General features: G+C 45.2%; 1 protein-coding gene across 1 annotated transcript in view; it reads left to right on the top strand.

Annotated features, from left to right (window-relative positions):
• Nucleotides 1–7,648, top strand: part of LOC142491262 (extracellular calcium-sensing receptor-like) — a 68,873-nt gene extending 61,225 nt beyond the window's left edge. Inside the window, exon 4 of the mRNA XM_075593553.1 lies at nt 2,001–7,648. Within this exon, the coding sequence (XP_075449668.1) occupies nt 2,001–2,285 (285 nt within the window). The 3' untranslated portion in view covers nt 2,286–7,648. The remainder of the gene's footprint in view (nt 1–2,000) is intronic.
• Nucleotides 7,649–20,065: the final 12,417 nt, after the last annotated feature.

Below are 20,065 nucleotides of genomic sequence, written 5' to 3'. Positions count from 1 at the left end.
TAGAGGTAGGTGGGCGATAGATGACCGCCACATGGACAGGGAGAGGAGAGAAAATCTGGACAGTGTGAGCCTCAAAGGAGGGAAAAGCAAGAGATGGAGGAATAGGAAGGGTTTGGTAATGGCAGAGTGAGGAGAGCAGGAGCCCCATGCCTCCACCCCTGCCATCAGTGCGCAGAGTGTGGGAGAAGGAAAGGCAACATAGGAGAGGGCAGCTTCCAGAGCAGAGTCAGACTGAGTGAGCCAGGTCTCAGTTATCTATATATATGTCTCAAATAATGTTTGTGTGTGTATGTGTGCTGGACAGCTCATTGGCCTGCGGGCCAGTCAGGGAGAAGAGACACACATGCACACTCTCCTTACACCATGACCGCGTGTGCCTCTGACCAACACCGCACACCATGAGCACACACACACACACACACACACAGTGTGTGTGTGTGTGTGTGTGTGTGGTGGGAAGGACGACAGTGTGTGTGTGTGGGGGGGACGACGACAGTGTGTGTGTGGGGGGGGGCAGTGTGTGTGTGTGGGGGACGACGACAGTGTGTGGGGGGACAGTATGTGTGGGGGACCCTGTGTGTGTGTGTGTGTAGAACACTGTAGGGGGGGAATGGAGCTGCACGGGAGGGGGAACACAAACAGAGAAGGGGGAGCGGAGGAACAGACAGGGGGAGTGGAGAGAGAGGGGGGAGTGGGAAATTGTACTCCCTGGCAACGCCGGGTCTCTCAGCTAGTAGCAAATAAGAGCAGAGAGAGAAAAAAGTCATGTACAGAGAGGAACTTGTTAGAAAGGGAGCGAGCATGCCAAAGGGCACAGGAGAAAGGGAGAGAGGAGGGAGGGTGGCAGGGGATGGCTATGAGGTTGGAGGAGTTGACACCAGAGGGAGTAGATTTTGCAATTGGCAGGCGAGGAAGAGCGCATGTAGGAATAGGGCAGGAACCAGGATTGGGAGAGATATCCCCAGAAGCAAGGAGGAGAAGCATGGATAGAAAGAGAATGTATGAGGATGATTTGTAAGGGTGTTTTTTAGTGCAGGGGATATAGCTGTGTGGTGTCAGAGGGCGCAGGTAAGAAAGGAGTTCATGTGAACAGAGAAGTGGTGAAGAAAGGAGAGATGGAGATATATGAATAGAGTTAGAGACATAATGAGGCTGGTAAAAAGAAGTGGATAATTTGAGAAGAAGTGAAGTCACAGCAAATATAAATGGTAAAGGCAGCATCACAGCAGTAATGATGCAGTCTGGTATAGATGATATCCTCCTTTCCAGCGTTGTTCAAATGCAGGAATCAGGGCCAGTTGGGGGTGTCCACTTCTTCACTACTTTTGAACTTCCTATTAAACTTCAGTTGTTCAGTAGTCCTGCCACTTATAATGTGCCACTTGGAGATGTGCTGCATAGTGAATACAGAAGCAGTGAATAATTACTGTTCTGCATGTTCTTTTGCATACTGTACATTGCATTATGCATATTTCTGACACATTGTCTCAATAAAAAGTACGTTCTCACTGCCTAAGCGCTGGCGATATAGTATTAGTGATTAGACCGATAAATAAAATCTGATAGTAGCATGTTTTACATTTTTCAACCTTGAGTGAATTTGCCTCTATGTTTTCCTTAAGCTTACAGTATGGTCTTAGCTGATATGAAACTACTATGAACAATCTTTATTATCATTACATTTTGTGAAGCGATTTGCAAGGTTTGTATCTATATATACTACGTGTGTGTGTGTGTGTGTGTGTGTGTGTGTGTGTGTGTGTGTGTGTGTGTGTGTGTGTGTGTGTGTGTGTGTGTGTGTGTGTGTGTGTGTGTGTGTGTGTGTGTGTGTGTGTGTGTTTGTGTACTGTACATTAAAGAGAAAGTATTACTGTCTACTTTATAGTAAATGTAATATAGTTATCTGATTTGAGTTTACAGATACTGAAATGTAATGCAAAATATAATTTAAGGATAAAACTGAAGTTATATGCAGTAACTCTAATGTGCCTTTTCATTAGCTGAACAGTAACCTGAAACATGTTCATTTTACACCTTCTTCTGGAGAGGAGATTGTCTTTACTAAGGACGGGGATGTTCCTGGACTTTATGACATTATAAACTGGATCACTACCTCTGACCCTACTGTGACTGGTATCAAAGTTGGAAGCTTCAACTCCTCAGCACCTGTCGGTCAGCAACTCACTATCACCGATAATGACATTCAATGGAACCCAAATGTTACTCTGGTAAGAAGGGAGGCAAAGGTGACATTCTCAGAGGAAAGAAGATACTCAGCATGTTAAGTTATCACATTGTGTATGCCACTTACACTAAAAAAGGAAGAGACTTGAAAGAGAGAATGAAAACCTTTATATGTAGGAATTGAAGTAGAAGGTGTTACATATAGAGAGATATTCTTTGTCTTTATGAGACCAGAAGAATAAGGAACATTATGTTATCTTTTGTTTCCTGTAACCTATTCTGTTCCTTATATTGGAGCCGGATGTCCAGTCTCCGAACTCCACATTGTAAACACTGTACACTGAAGGTTACTTGTTAAATCAAATAAAATGTCAACCATTGTTGCAAATTCCAAATGAATACAATTTATCCCCATCAATGCTTCATTAACTACTACAGTAAAAAAAAGGATTGAGATAAGAACACACATTTAGGGTAAGAATTCCCAGCAACACCTATTGTTTTTCTTGTTTTAACCATCAATATGTTATTACTGAAGGTCACATACACATCAATCTACAACATTGTAGTGGGAGCTTAAGTAATACTTTACAATTAGAAATATGTATACAAACCAAAATTGGAGATACCATCATCCTAAATATGTTTTTATTTCTCTTGTTGACATGTAGGCAGGAAAATACCAGCCATCTAACTATCACCCTGTCTCTCTCCTGCCTTTTGCCTCTAAAATTCATAAATGTCTTCCTATATACTGTATGTTCTTTCCTTAGCTTCTATACTTTCCTAAAACTTCTACAATCAGATTTGCACACTGCTCACTCAACTGAAATAGCACTCACCAAAGTAGCAAATAGTATCCCCCTTGCTGAATCCTAAGGAGATTACTCATTCTTCTTGACCTGGCTCATGACATTGTTACTATTAACTACCACCCATCCTCCCCAGGGCCACAGACAGCTTTCCCAGGGCCAAGGACTAAAATTTCCACCAGGGCCCCCACCCACATGTCGGTGCACTTGCAAGAAACCCCCCCCCCCTGTTTTCTCTAACACTCCCCCCCTTCTCAAACTTACCTCCTCACTTTCTCCACCCATCACCCTTTTCCTCCCCCCCATATTATAATATATATTATATAATATATATTATAATAAAAATGTTTACATATATATATATATATATATATATAGTCGAGTCCCCTACCTTGCTCTGGTGCAGGGAACTTGCCAGTTGCTCTTTGGGACCCCGCACAATCTGAGGGAACACGGTGGTCATTCCGGAGCTCGGCACTTGTGCAGTGGCAATCAGCGCAGCAGCCATCTTAAATTGCCTTGAAGGGCTTTGCAGGACTACAAGTCCCAGAAGGATGCAATGGTGAAGGTGTTAACCAGGCTCACTAATAAATGTTAAGCCCACTTGGTTACCCCTGAACCATGTTAAGGTCGTAGAGTGTCAGCTCTTAGACCCAGATGTCGGAAATGCATTGCAGAGACTGTGTGCAAATTATGCAACATTAAAGATGTTTGTGTGTTTTGCCTTTCTCGTTGTGAGGAATCGCCATCCTGGCGGTCATGGACCGTCTCCTCACCTCACTGGTCCTTCGGCAACAAACACTCAAAATGCACATTCGTCTGGTCCTGTGACGCACACGCGTGCGGACCTTGCGCGGTCTGATCCGGTATTTGCGGACCCTGGCACCACCCCTCGCTCTGATGCATGACGCGGGCGCTCATCCAGCCTTCCCACTGTTGTGCGGTTTAAGCCCCGCCCTCGCTCTATTGATCAACAGAACCAACTTGGCAGTAATGCGAGCTCCAAGCTCCGCCCCCGCTCTGACATCAAGCGGAACCGGATTGGGAGTATCGCGCATTCTAAGACCTGCCATCTAACCTCTGTGACATGCGCGGGTCGCAATCAATCTCACCCTGATCAGGCTGCATCCTACGGCACACCTGTGTGCACCAGCAGCCTATGGGATTTCACTTCCTGGTTCTGCCATGGCTTGCCATTGGTGGGTCCTCCTATATATACCCTTCACTTGCATCTTACCTTTGCTGAGCATAGTCTAGTGTGGCACCGTGCCTTGCTGCATCCTGTTCCTGAGACCCTGCCTTGCCTTGTCTGCCTGTTTAACCTCTTGTTGTCTGAAACCTGCTAGTTCTTGGACTCCGCTTCTCTCCACTCCTGATCCGGCGTGCATGACCATTCTCCAGTCTCCAGTCCTGACCTTTGCTAAGTACTCTGACGATCCGACTATCTCCAATCTTGAACCTGGCTACGCACCCCGACGATCCGCAACTCTCCTCTCCTGAACTTGGCAAGTACCCAACTACTCTCCCATCTCCAATTCTGACCTGGCTTAAACCACTACACTACATCCTAGGCCAGCCCGCGTGGCGGTGGGTTGGCGTTTCTCAATTCCCTACCTCAGCACCGCGGTCGCGCTTCGTTTGTGATGAGCTACGCGTTACACTTGGGGTGCTTGGACCAGGAGATTCCTAAGCTGTAAGCTTCAGGATGGGTTTTCCAGGGAAAGTCTTTACAGAATGTGTCTATTTATCGGGGTTCCCAAGTTACAGGATACCCCAAAAGATGTATCTGGGAATCAAGTAAGAATCTCTGATACATACATGGTGCAGTATTCCTAAATCCAGTGTGGAATGGAACGGGGACAACTCACTGGTGCAGTATTCCTAGATTTTGCAAAGGCTTTTGACACAGTTGATCATGCTATCCTGCTTAACAAACTCCAGAGCTCTAGAATAGGGAAGCATGCTTTAAACTGGTTTCAGTCCTACCTATCAGGAAGATCCCAACATGTGTCCATCTCAGGCTCTAACTCGAACCCCCTGGACATCACCTGTGGTGTCCCGCAAGGCTCTGTTCTGGGGCCCCAACTCTTCTCAGTGTTCATTAATGATCTTCCCACAGCTTGTAAGGAAGCCTCAATACACATGTATGCAGACGACACAATCCTATATGCACACAGCCATAGCCTCTCTGACCTTCAACACATACTTCAGTCTGACTTTTTGAGACTCGAAAACTGGATTTCCCAAAACAAACTGTTTTTAAACACTGAAAAGACTGTAACAATGGTATTTGGGACCAAGACTAAATTTTTAAAGCTTCCAGCGACTGAGCTCCTGATTAGAATCAACGCTAACACCACCCTTACCCCTGTCACTAGTTTTAAATATCTGGGCTTATGGTTTGACTCCCACTTAACATTCGGAATGCACATTGATACCCTGACAACCAAGATTTATGCCAAACTAGGGGTACTTTACAGGAACAAATCCTCCCTAAGTCTCCTGGTCAGAAAGTGTATCGCACAGCAGATGCTAATGCCAATTATTGACTATGGAGACAAAGTATATGGCTCGGCATCTCAAACGCAAACTTGACACCCTCTACAATTCAATTTGTCGTTTGGTTCTCCAATGCAACTACAACACACATCACTGCGAAATGCTCAAAGAACTAGATTGGTCATCACTAGAGTCTAGGCGCAAAGTTCACCTTTCCTGTCTTGCCTTTAAATTCTTTATGGGCAAGCTACCCAGCTATCTGAGCAAGCTCCTCACCCCTATCACTTGCAGCACTTATCACCTGAGATCAGACTCCAAAAGACTATTCATGGTCCCAAGGCTCAACAAAGTATCCGGACGTTCCTCCTTCTCCTACCGTGCACCCCAAAACTGGAACAACCTACCAGAGACTCTCACATCCACCACCAGTTTAAGTTCTTTCAAATCTAAGGCTGTCTCACATTTTAATCTGGTCTGTAACTGTTTCATACGCCCATAATATATATTTTCTTTAACTGTGCACGCAATGTCTTGTATATAATGTATACCCTGTTCATTTATGTAACTGTATTTGTAACCATGTATTATTTGTCTTACTCTGTGCCCAGGACATACTTGAAAACGAGAGGTAACTCTCAATGTATTACTTCCTGGTAAAATATGTTATAAATAAATAAATAAATAAACATCAACGCACATTGCTCTGGGCAAACTCCGACCCTGAAAACGTTTTTGCGACTCACCGCCAGGATTTCTGCTGCAGCATAATCCAGACAAAGTAAATGGGGCAGGAAGGGTTTAATGCATATCTGCAATATACAGGGGGGTCCCTAGTGTAAGGGGTTATACCCAGATACACTGAACCTATTATAGGGGTTCAGGGGATGCTCCAGCTATATGATAAAGGTGTGAGTGTTTTTTGTGTGTAAAAAATGTAAACGTCATTTCTAGAATGTGTCAAGGATGAGACTAGTGAGTGTAGGCAGTATTGTCATGGGATACAAGGTCTTATTAACACCTTAATACCGGGATTCTGGATTGCACAAAAGGAGGGTAAAATAAATTGTAATTTATTTCCTTTTAAGACAAACACACAATCCTTCACAATTACAATCAATTTACACTTACTGGGATGTGGAACCAAAATATAATGTCCACAGAATAAATAACAGGCAAACAAAGTCTCTAGACACCACTGCGCAGGAGCGGGGTGGTGCGCGAATAGAGCTGTGCGAAAGTCCTTGGCTAGGGGCGCGGAATCCTTATAGGATTAGTTCAGGAATCATTAGTTCAAGCGAAATCTAGAAGAGGGGTGCAATCCTTGGTTACGATGTTTTAACCCCTCACACTCCGGAAATTCGCTGAAGCTGGAACGGACCTTGGTTGAATCTTAAGATGTTTCTTAGCTGAATCTTAGTTGAATCTCTCTCATAAACAGTCTGCAGGCATTCTTATAGGCTTATGACTCCTATCTTTAACCTGTACAGCCAATCCCCCCGTTGGAATAACTTTTCCCACCTATCCCAGACTTGCCAGTAGCTCATAAACCTGGCAGAGGTGGCTTCCCGGTCTGCTAAGGGCATGTGCTAACTTAGCACCTATGCTGCTTAGCATACGGGACCCAACCCCTTACCTAGCGACAGTAAGTTTGGGCATCGGCTACCATTTGTTGCTAGCCAGGATTTTACACCGGTACAGGGTATTTTACTGTATCCCGCCCTCCTTAACACTTTAGGGTCTCTGAGGCTTTCAACTTCAGACTCCTCTAGACATTGGAGCGGCAGCCCAGCAGGGTTCCCTTTGAAGTACGGAGTTGGAAATCTCTCAGCTCATTTATCCCAAACATATGCGCATGTTAATGGATTCACTGCCAGGCTGACAGGAAAGTGTTCCTATCTTCGTATTTTAAAATACCTAAAACAAGGCTTATTATCATATGTGGCTTCTATCTGAGTTGCTTGTCATTATAACATGATGTATGTGTATGATTATCTCTTAGCCCTCTGCATTTCAAAAATTAAAGTGCTAGCTCACTCCTAAAGTAAGTTAGCCCCTTAATTGAATGTGCTCGTTATGTCTTGTATATAATGTATACCCTGCTCATTATGTAACTGTATTTGTAAACATGTATTATTTGTCTTAACTCTGTGCCCAGGACATACTTGAAAACGAGAGGTAACTCTCAATGTATTACTTCCTGGTAAAATATTTTATAAATAAATAAATGTGGTCTGTGATTTGTTGTGTAAATGGTTTGCGGTGAGAAGCCGGCATACAATGTTGCATTGCTTGTCTGAATCAATAACTGCAGAAGCACGTTACCAATTGACCTTAATTGGCTAACGAGACCGCAGGATACATTGTTGCAATCCACCACTTCAACTGGACAAGCCACTTATCCACTTGAGTTTGTGGTTAAGGATTTCCCTGAGCGTTTTGCGGTTTAGGAAGTGATTCAGGGCTACAATGCAGCCGCTCACCGCAGGCACGCTTATTCAATTAACTCTTTCTAAAGCGATATAAGCACCCTCTGCTTAATGGGCACATTCTACACAATACAGTACATATTAACAGGACCACAGCTAGATTCTGAGCTGCAGAACTGACACTCCATTTCTACGATATGACTCAGGGGACATCACAGGTGATATACAGGGAATACATGGCATTACAGTGACCATACAGTTAACCCCTTCACCCCCAGTAAGGCTTAGGAGCATCCAGCCAGGCATAATATCTTTATTATTGGTCTGGTTACCCCTTCACTGTCACATGTATATCCCCTTACTTCATCCCTGACACCAGAATAGGGACTTAAACATTTTTATCACACAAGATACAGGACACAGTATATTTTATTAAAGAGTTATGTTGAATAGGTTTATGCACAGATAACCTGTGAGTGAACTGTGGGACTTCCAGGTCCTGGATTCTGAGGTGCCCATTCACTGCCAAACTTGGCGCCTCTGGGTCTGTGCAGAGTCCGGACTTGAAAGCCTCAGGGATGCTAAGGTGTTTGACCAGGAGGGATACTGCAGTCATGCTTGAGTGCCCAAGAAGTCATGGCAGGATTCAGAGATTTTGAGTCCAAAACTTTTCTAAGTCCCGCTTTTTGAGAACGTAGCGGTCGAGTCTGGCATTACATGCCGAAATCAGTTCCCGGAGTTTTGTGAGTACCTCCCGGTCATTGGAAAGGGCTCGAACAGAGGTCATTTTCATTTTCATGAATTTCATTTTTTAGGACAAGTTTAATTGTAGCCCCGTTTCCAGTATGTGTGTTAACCCTGTAAAATGTGTTACATTGTGTGTATGTCTTTTCCTGAAATAAATTACAATATATTTTACCTCCTTGCTTTGCTCAATAAAATGATCCTGGTATAAAAAGGTGTTAATAAACCTGTTCTCCCGTGACAAAGGACATGCGAGATGTGAGCGGCCATATTAGATCAAGGATATCCTCTGCGGGACCCTGAGGGATATCCAGTCTAACAGGAGCCGGCAGAGAGGACGGAAATGTCCAGGGTGTCAGTAAGCCCCTGGACTAGGTCATAACTCTGCCTCTAGGCTCCATTTAGGCCCTAAGACACATACAGAGAATTGTTGCAGGGAAGGCCCCAGAAAGGGATTCTGGCCTGTAGTGTTATTGCTGCGACAATGACCAGACGGCCACTTAGCGCACTGCGGCCAATTGTGATCCATACACACAATGGATCAAAATTTGCAATGAAAAACACACTTACTGGGGTCTGGGCTAACGAGGTAAACTTTCCTAGATCTAAATGTTACAAAATTAAGTCTGTATGAGTCCTTTCCAATGACCGGGAGGTTCTCACAAAAGTCCTGGAACTCAATTCGGCATGTAACTGATAGCCTATCACCGATTTGCTGGAAAAATGAAACCAGGCGGGTACCTGCTAAGGGGCAGGCGCCAACCTGGCACCTCTGACTCTTAGTATATTGAGCCCCCCGCAGTTCCAGGCTCCGCAAAGTCTGGGGTGGGGCAAATGGTGGTCAGATAGCCCCTTTGTGCTATCACGATGGGGGTACTCGAGTGTAACTCCTGTACTCCGCCTGCCCTAACACCTTGCCATCCCTGAGGCTTTCAAGTCCGATACCACAGGAGACTCAGTGGCACTAAGTCTGGTGGCCATCTGTTCTCTCGGAACCCAGGGACTTGGAAATTCAACAGTTCATACACAGGTTACAAGCATAAATACCTATGAAAACATAACCCTTTAATAACATACACTTTTCCGCTGTATCTTGTGATAAAATATCTAAGACCCCCTTTATGGTGTTAGGGATAGAATAAGAATATATACTCTCAACTCTTACTAGCATTATCAGTGCCACACTGTAGAAACCTGACTTTACATTTGACACACAAAATAAAAACCTCACAGTTTTATCACATAGCTGGGGCACCCCTTGAACTCCTATGCCCAGGTCAGGGTGACTTGGGCATGAACTGGGCCCCCCCTTATAATAGGGACCCCTGTACCATTCTAGGGTTACCCTGCTCCCCTATACCCTTTTTACCTTTCTGGTCTGTGCTAAAGCAGGGAATCTTGGCTGTGAGTTGCAAGAACGTTTCCAGGGTAGTATTTTGACCAGATCACTGTGCTTAATGTATCCGAGAATCTTATCTGATTCTCGGGTACATCTTTGGGGTATCCCGTAACTCGGTTACCCTGCTACATAGCCATAATCTGACAAGACTTTCTCCACAAATCCCACCCTGAGACTCCCAGCCTCGCAATATCCTGGAAAGGCAAAAACACAAAAATATTGTATTGTTGCATAATTTACAAACAGTCACAGTAATGCATCTATGAAAGCCAGGTCCAAGAGCTGACAATCTAGGACCTCAAAACACAGATCTGGGGTAACCAAGTGGGCTTAACATTTATTATTGAGCTTGGTTACCCCCTCACCGTCACAGAGACCCTCTGGCTGGAACTCACACTACGAGGAGGATCAGGACCCTTTAGGAGAGAGGGGATTTGTGTTAGATCTCCCCCTTCGTGAGACAAGCTCCAACCCACCAAGCCAAGCAGCACCTGGGTACCAGGCAGGTACCCAACGTGGAGAAGAGTTCTCCCACACAGGAAGAGATGGCTGTGAACTGCATGTAAAGGAGTGTCAAAAAAAGCTGATAACTTCCGGGTTACTAAAACGAACACTGGCTGCTTAACATATGTGTACTCCCCTTTTTACCTAGCGTCTCCCAGGCTAGGGGTTGCTCGCAAGGTTTCAACTAGCCCAGGATATCGCATTCAGCAACCATCCCGGCTATTTCACACTTTGCGGCTCTTGAGGGTTTCAGCTGCAAACCTTCGCTAGACCCATAGGCGCCGCCTCAACGGGGGATCTATGAAGTTTGAGAAGGAAGTGCCCCCAGCCAATGTATGTGAACGCATTTGGTCACTGGTTACATATCAAAGACAATCAGAAAAAAAGTATCCTGCCTGCACACCAAATTTCAGGTTGCTAACCCTTTCCGTTCCCAAGTTAGGCGTCTTCTTGAACTGGCAGTGCTGGGCTATGGGCTTCTCACGTCAATTGACATGCTGTTAACCGAGTTCCCACGCCAATTGCCGGTTGCCTTTCAAGTTACGCTACTAACCGGGACGGAGATACAGTGTATCCGAGAACCACTTGAGATTGAAAACCGCAACCCTTTGTTTCAATTGACTCTGCAGTTACGATTTCCAGCCTCAGTAATGGATACCTATACCTCTCAATTGAACAAAGAGAACGCTCCACGCTTATCCAATTGACTTGCGGCTTGGCGCTTGCAGCGGCATCTTGTGTCCAAAACCAGTAATGCCGGTATACGATGTAATACATTACTGCAAGCATATACAATCCTGCAAAATGGGGACAACAAGGGACAGAGGGAAAAATACTGTCGCGGCCGAGCTGAGTCTAACACTCACCCGGTCTCGGCCGCGGCAGATATCGGGCGCGCGCCGAGTTGTCCCGCGCGCGCTGGAGCCTCGGAGGATCGGTCCTCCGATCGAGGCATCCCCCACCCCTCTCCGGGTCCACCGGGTCCCTCGGGTCCCCCGAAGCCCCCCACCGCCATCCGTCACAATAGAGCAACCCAGGGCTCCCTTGGGGAGCTCTGGGCACGCGCGCCATGCGCGCACGCTCCCGATGAAGCATGACCGCGCATCGATGACGTGCTGCACGCCGAGGGAAAAAAATGAGAAAAACGGCACTCCACCTGGCTTGCGGCTCCAGCCGCTTTAGACTCAGCTGCGCCGCCACTGTAATACATGTATGGTGCATATAAAATTAACCCCTTCATCCCCAATGCAAAATAGGAGTAACCAGCCGAGCATACTGCCTTTATTAATGGGCTGAATACCCTCAATTACAGTCATTGTCACGGTAGACTAGTACTTATCAACAATTTTTATTTTTGGGATTCTCTATTGAACACACAAGGCGGGCAAAATAAATGGTCATTTATTTCCTTGATAGACAAACACACGACAACCTCAGAATACACTTAATAATCACTTACTGGGATGGAGGAAACAAAATAAATTGTCCTTTGAACGTAAGCTGAAGAAACAAAGTCTCTGGGTTACAATCCTTTTGGCAGGGCGCAACTTTCCTGCCCGATAATTCGTCCAATTGTAAAAAGTTTGTTCTGGTTCATTTGGGTTCTTTTCAAGTTCCCCAGCACTAATGAATTCCTGAAGTAGTGGTAAATTCTTGGTTACGATGTTTTAACCCCTTGCGTTCCGGAACCGCTGCCGCTGTACTTGTACGGGAACTTGAACAACGCTTGAAGAAATCATGAATCACACATGGGATAGCTCGGCAGGCAGGTTTATAGGGTTTACAGTCCTATCCCTAACATGTGTGCCCAAACCCCTCTGTGGGAAAATTTAACCCACCAATCCCTGATTTGCCCGGAGTTTGTAAAACGGGTAAAAAGGGCTTTCCGGTTTGCAAAGCGTATGTGTCTGCCTGACACCTTGGTGGTTTACCATACGGGGGGGTTCACCCCGTACCTGGCGAATCTTAGTCTGGGGTTTGTGTGAATGGCTCATGCTGAGTACCGGGATCTTGCACTCAGCAACATCCCGGCCACTTTCACAATTTGAATCTATGAGGATTTTCAACTCCGGACTTCACTAGACTCCAAGTCTCCCAGTACGGAGAGGAAAATACCCTCAGCTCATTCACCCTTAGCATATTTGCATGCTAAAGGATTTTTTCCGGGCTTGCAGAAAAAGCTTTTCCTGCCTGTACATTTAAAACCAACAGAAAAATACATTTTATTAATAAAGTATGTTCTGCTTGTGCCACTGGAATAAACTTTATATGTGGGTGTATGGTTTCTTTATCATGAGCTGCACTCCTAAAACTAGAGTGCTAGTTCACTCTGTTCTCAAGTTAGCCTACTTAATTGAAAGGGCTATGATGTGAGGTCCATAGTTAACCTAGTTCTCACGGCAATATACTTCCCCCTTTCAAGTTAAGACGCTAACAAGGCAAGGGATACATTTTGACAGAAACCCACTTCAGTCTAACCGCAAACCACTTATTCAATTGACCATGCGGTTACGAGTTCTAGTGCTTAGAAATGGATACCTATACTTCAAAGCAGCCCTCCCATACACAGCCACGCGTCTTCAATCAGCGCTTGGCTCAGCGCAAACAACGCCATCTTGTGCATGAAAAGCTAATGGCACAGTTTGTATTCATTCCTATTACAACAGTCAAGGAACAGGTTGCAAAATGGGGACAAGAAAGCTGGGGCACGGGCAAATATATCAGGGTGAAGCACATACATTTAACCCCTTCACTCCCAAAGCGATTTTGGGTTAATCAGCCGTGTATAATGCCTTTATTAATGACCTGATTAACCCCTCCATCACCACAGTCATCCAAAGGGAGTCACATGGTCTTCAACAACCAATCAGATTGGTGATTTAGTTCCCACAATCTGATTGGCTCAAGTACCATGTGATGGCAACCTTTTTTGAATTTTGTGACGTGATGTTAAAGGGAAAGGAAGCACAGCCATTCTGATTGGCTTGCTTTTGTCCCTTTACATGAAGTCACAGAAAAAAATGGGCACATGGATTTAACAGACAATCAGATGGCTGTTGAACCATTTACACTATTTAACTATGTACTGCTGCGGCAGAGTTTATTCGAGCATTTGCCCGTTCTCTGCCGCAGCAGTAGCCTGGCGCGCGCCCGAGAGTGACGGGCGCGCGCCGAAGCAGCGGAAGAGCGCCCTCCGATCGGGGCGCTCTCCCTACCGCTGCCGGGTCCCCCGGAACCCCCTGCCGCTGTCCCGCGATCGCGGGACACCAGGGCTCCCTCGGGGAGCCCCTGGACGCGCGTGCAGGGGGCGCACGCTCCCGAAGACGCGTGACCGCGCGTCTATGACGCGCGGCACGCCGAGGGGCGGCCACTAGCAAGCCGGGAGATTTCCCGGCTTGCGGTACCGACCACACTCGAATAAAGTGTGTCGGTACTGTAAGATAAAATAAAGACAATTTTGGGTACCTGATCCAGATCTTCATGACGGATGGCATCTTATGGAGTTTGAGGCCTTTGCAGAATGTGAGCTTCCTGATTCCCCGGGAGTCAGATGGCCAATGCTTCTAAAGGTAAGTTAAATATTGAATGTATTTTTTACAGATTTTTCGATTGTATTTTTTTTTTTTTATGTTTTTGATAGCCCGTTGCCTGCCATTGTATTAATTTGTTCTCGGTTTGGGTACAGTGTAATACAGTGATAGCCAATGCTTTTTTGGTAAATTGCTTATTTTCTATAGAGTTTTATTTTTCTGATTTGGCATGATTGTTTGGCTTATATTTTGTGTTGTGTGGCTGACTTTTGTTATGGTTTGCATTGATTAGCATTTTAAAATATTTATTTGTTTGCTTGGCTCTTGGTTTGACTTGATTTGTTGGATAATGGTTTTACTAAATAATTGCTTTGTTGGTTACTGGTTATAATTAATAAATTGTTTTTTTGTTAGTGTTTTTATGTAATTGGTTGGCTAGTGCTTGTATTTATTTCATTTGTTGGCTAGGGTTTTGATTTATTGAATGGGATTGATTAGCTGCTTGTGTATATGTTTGATTACTGTTTATTTTTGGCCTTTATGTATTTTTATTAGGTGCCCATTGAGTGCTATAGTGGCTTATCCTGCAGATATTATATGGGTAATGAGGTACCACTATGCCATTCAATTAGTACAGGGTGAGTATAGTGTGTCCAGGGTGGGTGGTTAGGCCTCCTGCATGGGTAGAGGGGCAGGGTGGATTAACCCCTTAATTACTATAGCGGTTATTACCCGCTAAGGTGATTAAGGGTTTAGGGGCCATTAGATTGTATTTTTGGATTCTACTATCTATTCTTTCTGGCAACGGAGGACATGGACCTGCAGTAAGCTGAAGAAGACACACTTCATATGGGCAGGGATAAGTACAGTGGCGGCCACCCTGAGTCTAAAGCGGCCGCAACCACAGGAATTTTTAAACTCCGTGCAGACGCAGCTTTTTTTTTTTTTTAGCGCCGCAGGCGCTTCCATTGTTCAGCGCCATTAACGCTGAATGGAGAAATGGCCGGCGCGCGGCCGCAACATGCGGCTGGCGTGCAGCCAAGTTCGGCGGCTAAAAAAATAAGCCACGAACAATTGCGTTTAAGCTTTAGATTAAACTTTGCCGCAACAGTAGAACAGTTTTTATTTACTTTATTTATGCTGCATAGTTAATGTTGTGTTTAATAATGGGCAACTAATCTATTATCCATATCTGGGGGATGGAGATGTATGGAATCGGGGAGCATGTCCCCTTTGGCGTGTTCCCTCCGTACCTCCGGCTGCACACCATTCCGCTGCAATTGATCAGAGAGTGCGTCCCCCGTGTTATGCTTCCTCCTTGCCTCCTGCTCTTACAGTCTCCCACCCACATGGGGCTTTCAAGGATTCCTCGGAGCTTGGCTCCACCCCTCCGCTCGCAATGTGTGGCCGCCCTGCGCGGTGCGCACACATGATGCGCATGCACCTCTCCCCAGCTGCGTAGCAACTCTAATTTCTCTCGCCCCTGTCTCCTGCACCTTGCAGCTAATTGCTGCTTCTGTTCCGTGGAGGCCACACCTTGGCTTCTCCCCTCCTTCCTATTTGTCCACTGCTCCTATATATGCTCAGCTAGCACTCTCATTCTATGGCGTAGTACTTGGTTGCCTTGTGTTCCGACGTCCCTGCCTTGCCTTTTTCCTGTGTACTACTAACCTTGTTGCTTGCTTTCCTGTGCACCAACCCAACTTCACTTTAGGACCTTTCTCTGGATTATTGACCCTGGCTTGCCTCAGACCATCCGCACTTCTCCATCCCTGACCACAGCTATCGGACTACTACCTTCCTACTGACAACAACCCCTGACCAAGGCACTCTGGACTCAGACTACTCTCCTGGCACCTTCCTACGACCTCATAAAAGTATCAAGGCTAACCCATTCTCTTCAATCCAGACCCGGCGTTCTTGACTATCCAATCTCCAGGCGTGCCTCATCTGCTGTGGGTGTGCAGTTCTATAATTTCCCACCTCAGTACCAGGGTCCCCCCTTTTTCGTGGCCCAAATTGGGGCTGTGGGGAACCCATGGAGGCCCACAGAGCCTAACGGGGACCACCAGAGGGCCCCTAGACACCCGTGGGTACCTCACAGGGTGCACTGTGGGGCCTGTGGACACCTGTGGGGAACACCCAGGGACCCCGCTGGCATGTGGTATTAATTCTGTGTGTAAAATAATAAATATTGGTTTAATGTGTGGGCACAGGTGGTGGGTGTGTTGTGTCTTGGTTTATTACTAGCTATTGTAATGTTTATTGGGTGCCTAGGAGGTCGGTAGTGGGCCTGTTGTGAGTATTTTGTTTTATTGTGGGTAGCGGTGGTGGGTGAAGGGGGTATTCGTTCTCAGGATGGGTGTTTAGGCCTACCGGGTGGGTAGTGGAAGGGATTAACCCCTTCATTACCTTAGCGGTATTGACCGCAAAGGTAATGAAGGGGTTAAGTCCACTCGCTACCCACCATAAGGCCTAAACACCCACCAAGGATATAATACCACCTTCACCTACCCCCGCTACCCACAATAAGCATGACACTGATGGTTAACGCCTTAATTTCCTTAGAGGTTTGCTGCTAAGGTAATGAAAATGCCTGTAAATGCATTTTTCATGCATCTGATTCATGCCGGGGTCTCCGATAGTGATATTAATGTATATCAGCTTCGGATACCCCGGCATCAATCCAATGCTAGAAAAATTAATTTTTTTTTCTAAGTGATTTCTTGCCGTTTCTCCGCAGACTCTCCCCACCTTCTTGCCAACTTTGCTGGCGAGGTGGTTTGGAGAGGAATTCTCAATTCTAGAGCGGCGAACAGCCTCAATAGGCTGATCGGGGCTATTAAAATTGAGCGAGGTTGAAAAAGTGCCAAAAAGTGGCTTATCGTCGGACATTTGCCGTAAAAAATATATTTTGCCTACTAATTTGCCGAAAAAGTCTGTTATCTGCGATTTTTCGCTGCTTACTGAATAGCAAAGGGCAGGGAGATTTTTGCTGCTAAGTGCATAGCTCCATAGTGTCACTTGCTTGGTTGTTTTCACTTATTGACAAATCCGTATTTTTTGCACATTAATCCTGTACTAGGACTCACATTTTTATCACTTATCACATTCACGTTTGAGCGCCACATTTGATCTCTTGTACAGGTCTCTATTGGGCAAGCCCCAGTCTGCGTGTCTGTAATGAATAGACACCACACTAACTACCTCCTCTATCCCCAACCACCCACCCTATCCCCAACACATACAGTACAGTTATGGGCAAAATCCCTATTATCCACATCTGGATCCTAGCTAATTTTTCGGTTGAAAATAAAACATTACTGTCAGGGTAGACCAGGTCTTACCAACACATTAATACCGGGATTCTGGATTGAGCACAACAAGGAGGGCAAAACAAATTGTAATTTATTTCCTCTTAAGACAAACACACAAATCTTCACAATTACACTGGATAAACACTTACTGGTTGGGGGAACTAAATCAAATGTCCACGGAACAAATGACTTGAAAACAAAATCTCTTGGCACCCCAGCACGCATGCAAGTGGGTGCGTGATTTGAGCCGTTCTACAGTCCTCAGCTAGGGGCACAAGTTGCCAGCCCTGTATCTCCACCAGAGGAAAGATGTTCATTCAGTCCTTACAGGATTCGTTTGGGACTCCCTGGCTCAAACGAGTTCTGGAAAAGGGGTGAAAATCTTCGTTATGCTGTAGTTAACCCCTCACACTCCGGAACCGCTGATGCTGTAGCATGGACGTATCTTGGTAAAGCTGAGATTAATCAGATGAATCTCGTGAATCACACAAGATGGAACTTAGATGAGTCTTAGATGGAACTGATTTTCCGACGGACTGAATGACCTTTTAAAAACTCCCAAAAGTCTATCCTATCAGTCTGCAGCGAATTACTGCGTGGTAATTTTATCCCTGACCACTCACACAGTTTGCCAGTTTCATAACTCCTGGCTACCCGGCTTCAGTATAGTGAGAGAGCATGTGCAACTAAAATGTCATCTTCCCCATACTGGCCACTTGCCACTTAGCATATGCCATCATGCTTTCTTACTGAATGCCGCTCAGTCTAGCTAGGCCAAAGGGACCCTTTTGATCTAAGGATATCGGGGCTTCAATTAGAATGGAAGGGTTAACTAATTATTTGGTCTTTCCTGCTAACCCCACCAATCGCACCTCTGGGGCAAATGTCCCTTTGGAGCTCTGGACTTTTGTATACATCCTTGAGATATCTCCACACGCTATCTCAGAAGCCTGGCCATTCATATATGCATGCCTTCCCCTGGAATGCTAAACACACATGCTACAATTTTTAAAACCATCTCAATCTACATGATTTCCTTCTAACCCTCTGCAAATAAAATTTCAGAAAGCTAGTCCCTTCCTAACTAAAATTATATCCTTAATTTGATAAACTTTTGATATTTGGGCTTTATTTAACCACAAGTCAAGTATCCACTATCCACTTGAGTCTGGGGTTAAGGCAGTGTTACAATTCTGTATTCTTCACAATCCCAGATGTACTTCTCTAATTAACCCCTTAAACACAGGTTAGCAGCCTTTATTTCCCCCAGGAACATCTGAACAAAGGGTAACATACATTTATAACACTGCTGTCAGGCCTAGTCCGCAGAGCTGACACTTTAAACATGCAAATACATTTATTTAAAGATTGCAATCGGCCCGGGACTGCAGAGCTGACACTTTAAAAGCACATTTGATGACTCAGGGGTTATCTTGCTGGGAAACATACCTTTAATTGATGGCAAAGATAATGCGTCATCGTCACAATTACCCACCAGAATAAAGTAAATTAAAGTTGTACTTACGGCTGCCAGGATGATAGCTGCCCTCTTTACCGTCCTCCGTGGAAAGCAACATTAAAATAAAAATACTAACTACTTGCCAGTAACCCCTTAATTAACTTAACGGTTTCTAACCACTATAGTAATTAAGGGAGTTAACCCCCCATCCCCCGATACACACCCGGGAGGCTTAACCACCCACCCCGGGGAAACTAACCCCTCCCACCGTACACCCATTACCACAATTAAAAATGACCAAAGGCACAAGTAACCAAACATGGCTAATAGCCCGTATTTGAAATACACAAAAAAATAACATTGACATGCCCTTAACTGGGCCTGCAACTCAGGAAGCAAGGGGTCCCCGAGGCTGAAATGGATGTGGTTCAGCTCCGGAGACACCCTGCTTCAATACTGGTTAATAAAAACAGTGTGATCACCTGTAAGGGCTGTGACGAGTGATGCAGCTCCCTCTGTTCAAAGAGACCGCCTGTAAGGGCTGTGCAGGGAGATACAGCTCTTATAGACTGCAGGCAGATCACAGGGGCAGAAGTAGAAACATACACAGATAAAGGCACTGCTATCCTGAGCGGTTTAGCATTTTCCTAACTCACGGTTTCTGACTGGCAGCAATTCTTTCTGAATACTGTGATAACGCAAATGTCAGACGTAAGGTAGGTCCATGCTACAACATTCGAGTTGGCAGCAATAACATCGAAGCTACTAGAAAAGGCCCCAACATGTCATAGGCTGAGTTGCTCATAAATCCACATACTGTAAATAAAACCTGTTTGTGCCCTTTTTTATCGGTCAGTAAAACTGCAATGTTTGGCTTCTCATGCTGGGGATCCAGGGACAGTAAATCTGTCAACACATGTAAATACATGTGTGACGGGAGACCAATGCTTTTAACACAAAAATACCTGGATCCTTTGGCTAAGAAAAGCATAAAGATAAAATAAATTGTAATTTATTCAAACAATGAACATACACAGCTCAATTTAAAAAAATACTACGAAAATACACTTACTGGAATGGGGTCAAATGAAATAATGGTTCCCAAAACGAAATGTTGCAAAACAAAGTCTGTAGGAGCAATTTCTCAGTTGTGGGAGTTACTCGCAAAAAGAGCCTGAATGGTGCTGCTTC

Source organism: Ascaphus truei, chromosome 3 (assembly GCF_040206685.1).
Source record: "Ascaphus truei isolate aAscTru1 chromosome 3, aAscTru1.hap1, whole genome shotgun sequence".
Taxonomy (NCBI): Eukaryota; Metazoa; Chordata; class Amphibia; order Anura; family Ascaphidae; genus Ascaphus; species Ascaphus truei.
This window is presented reverse-complemented; position numbering and strand designations above follow the sequence as displayed.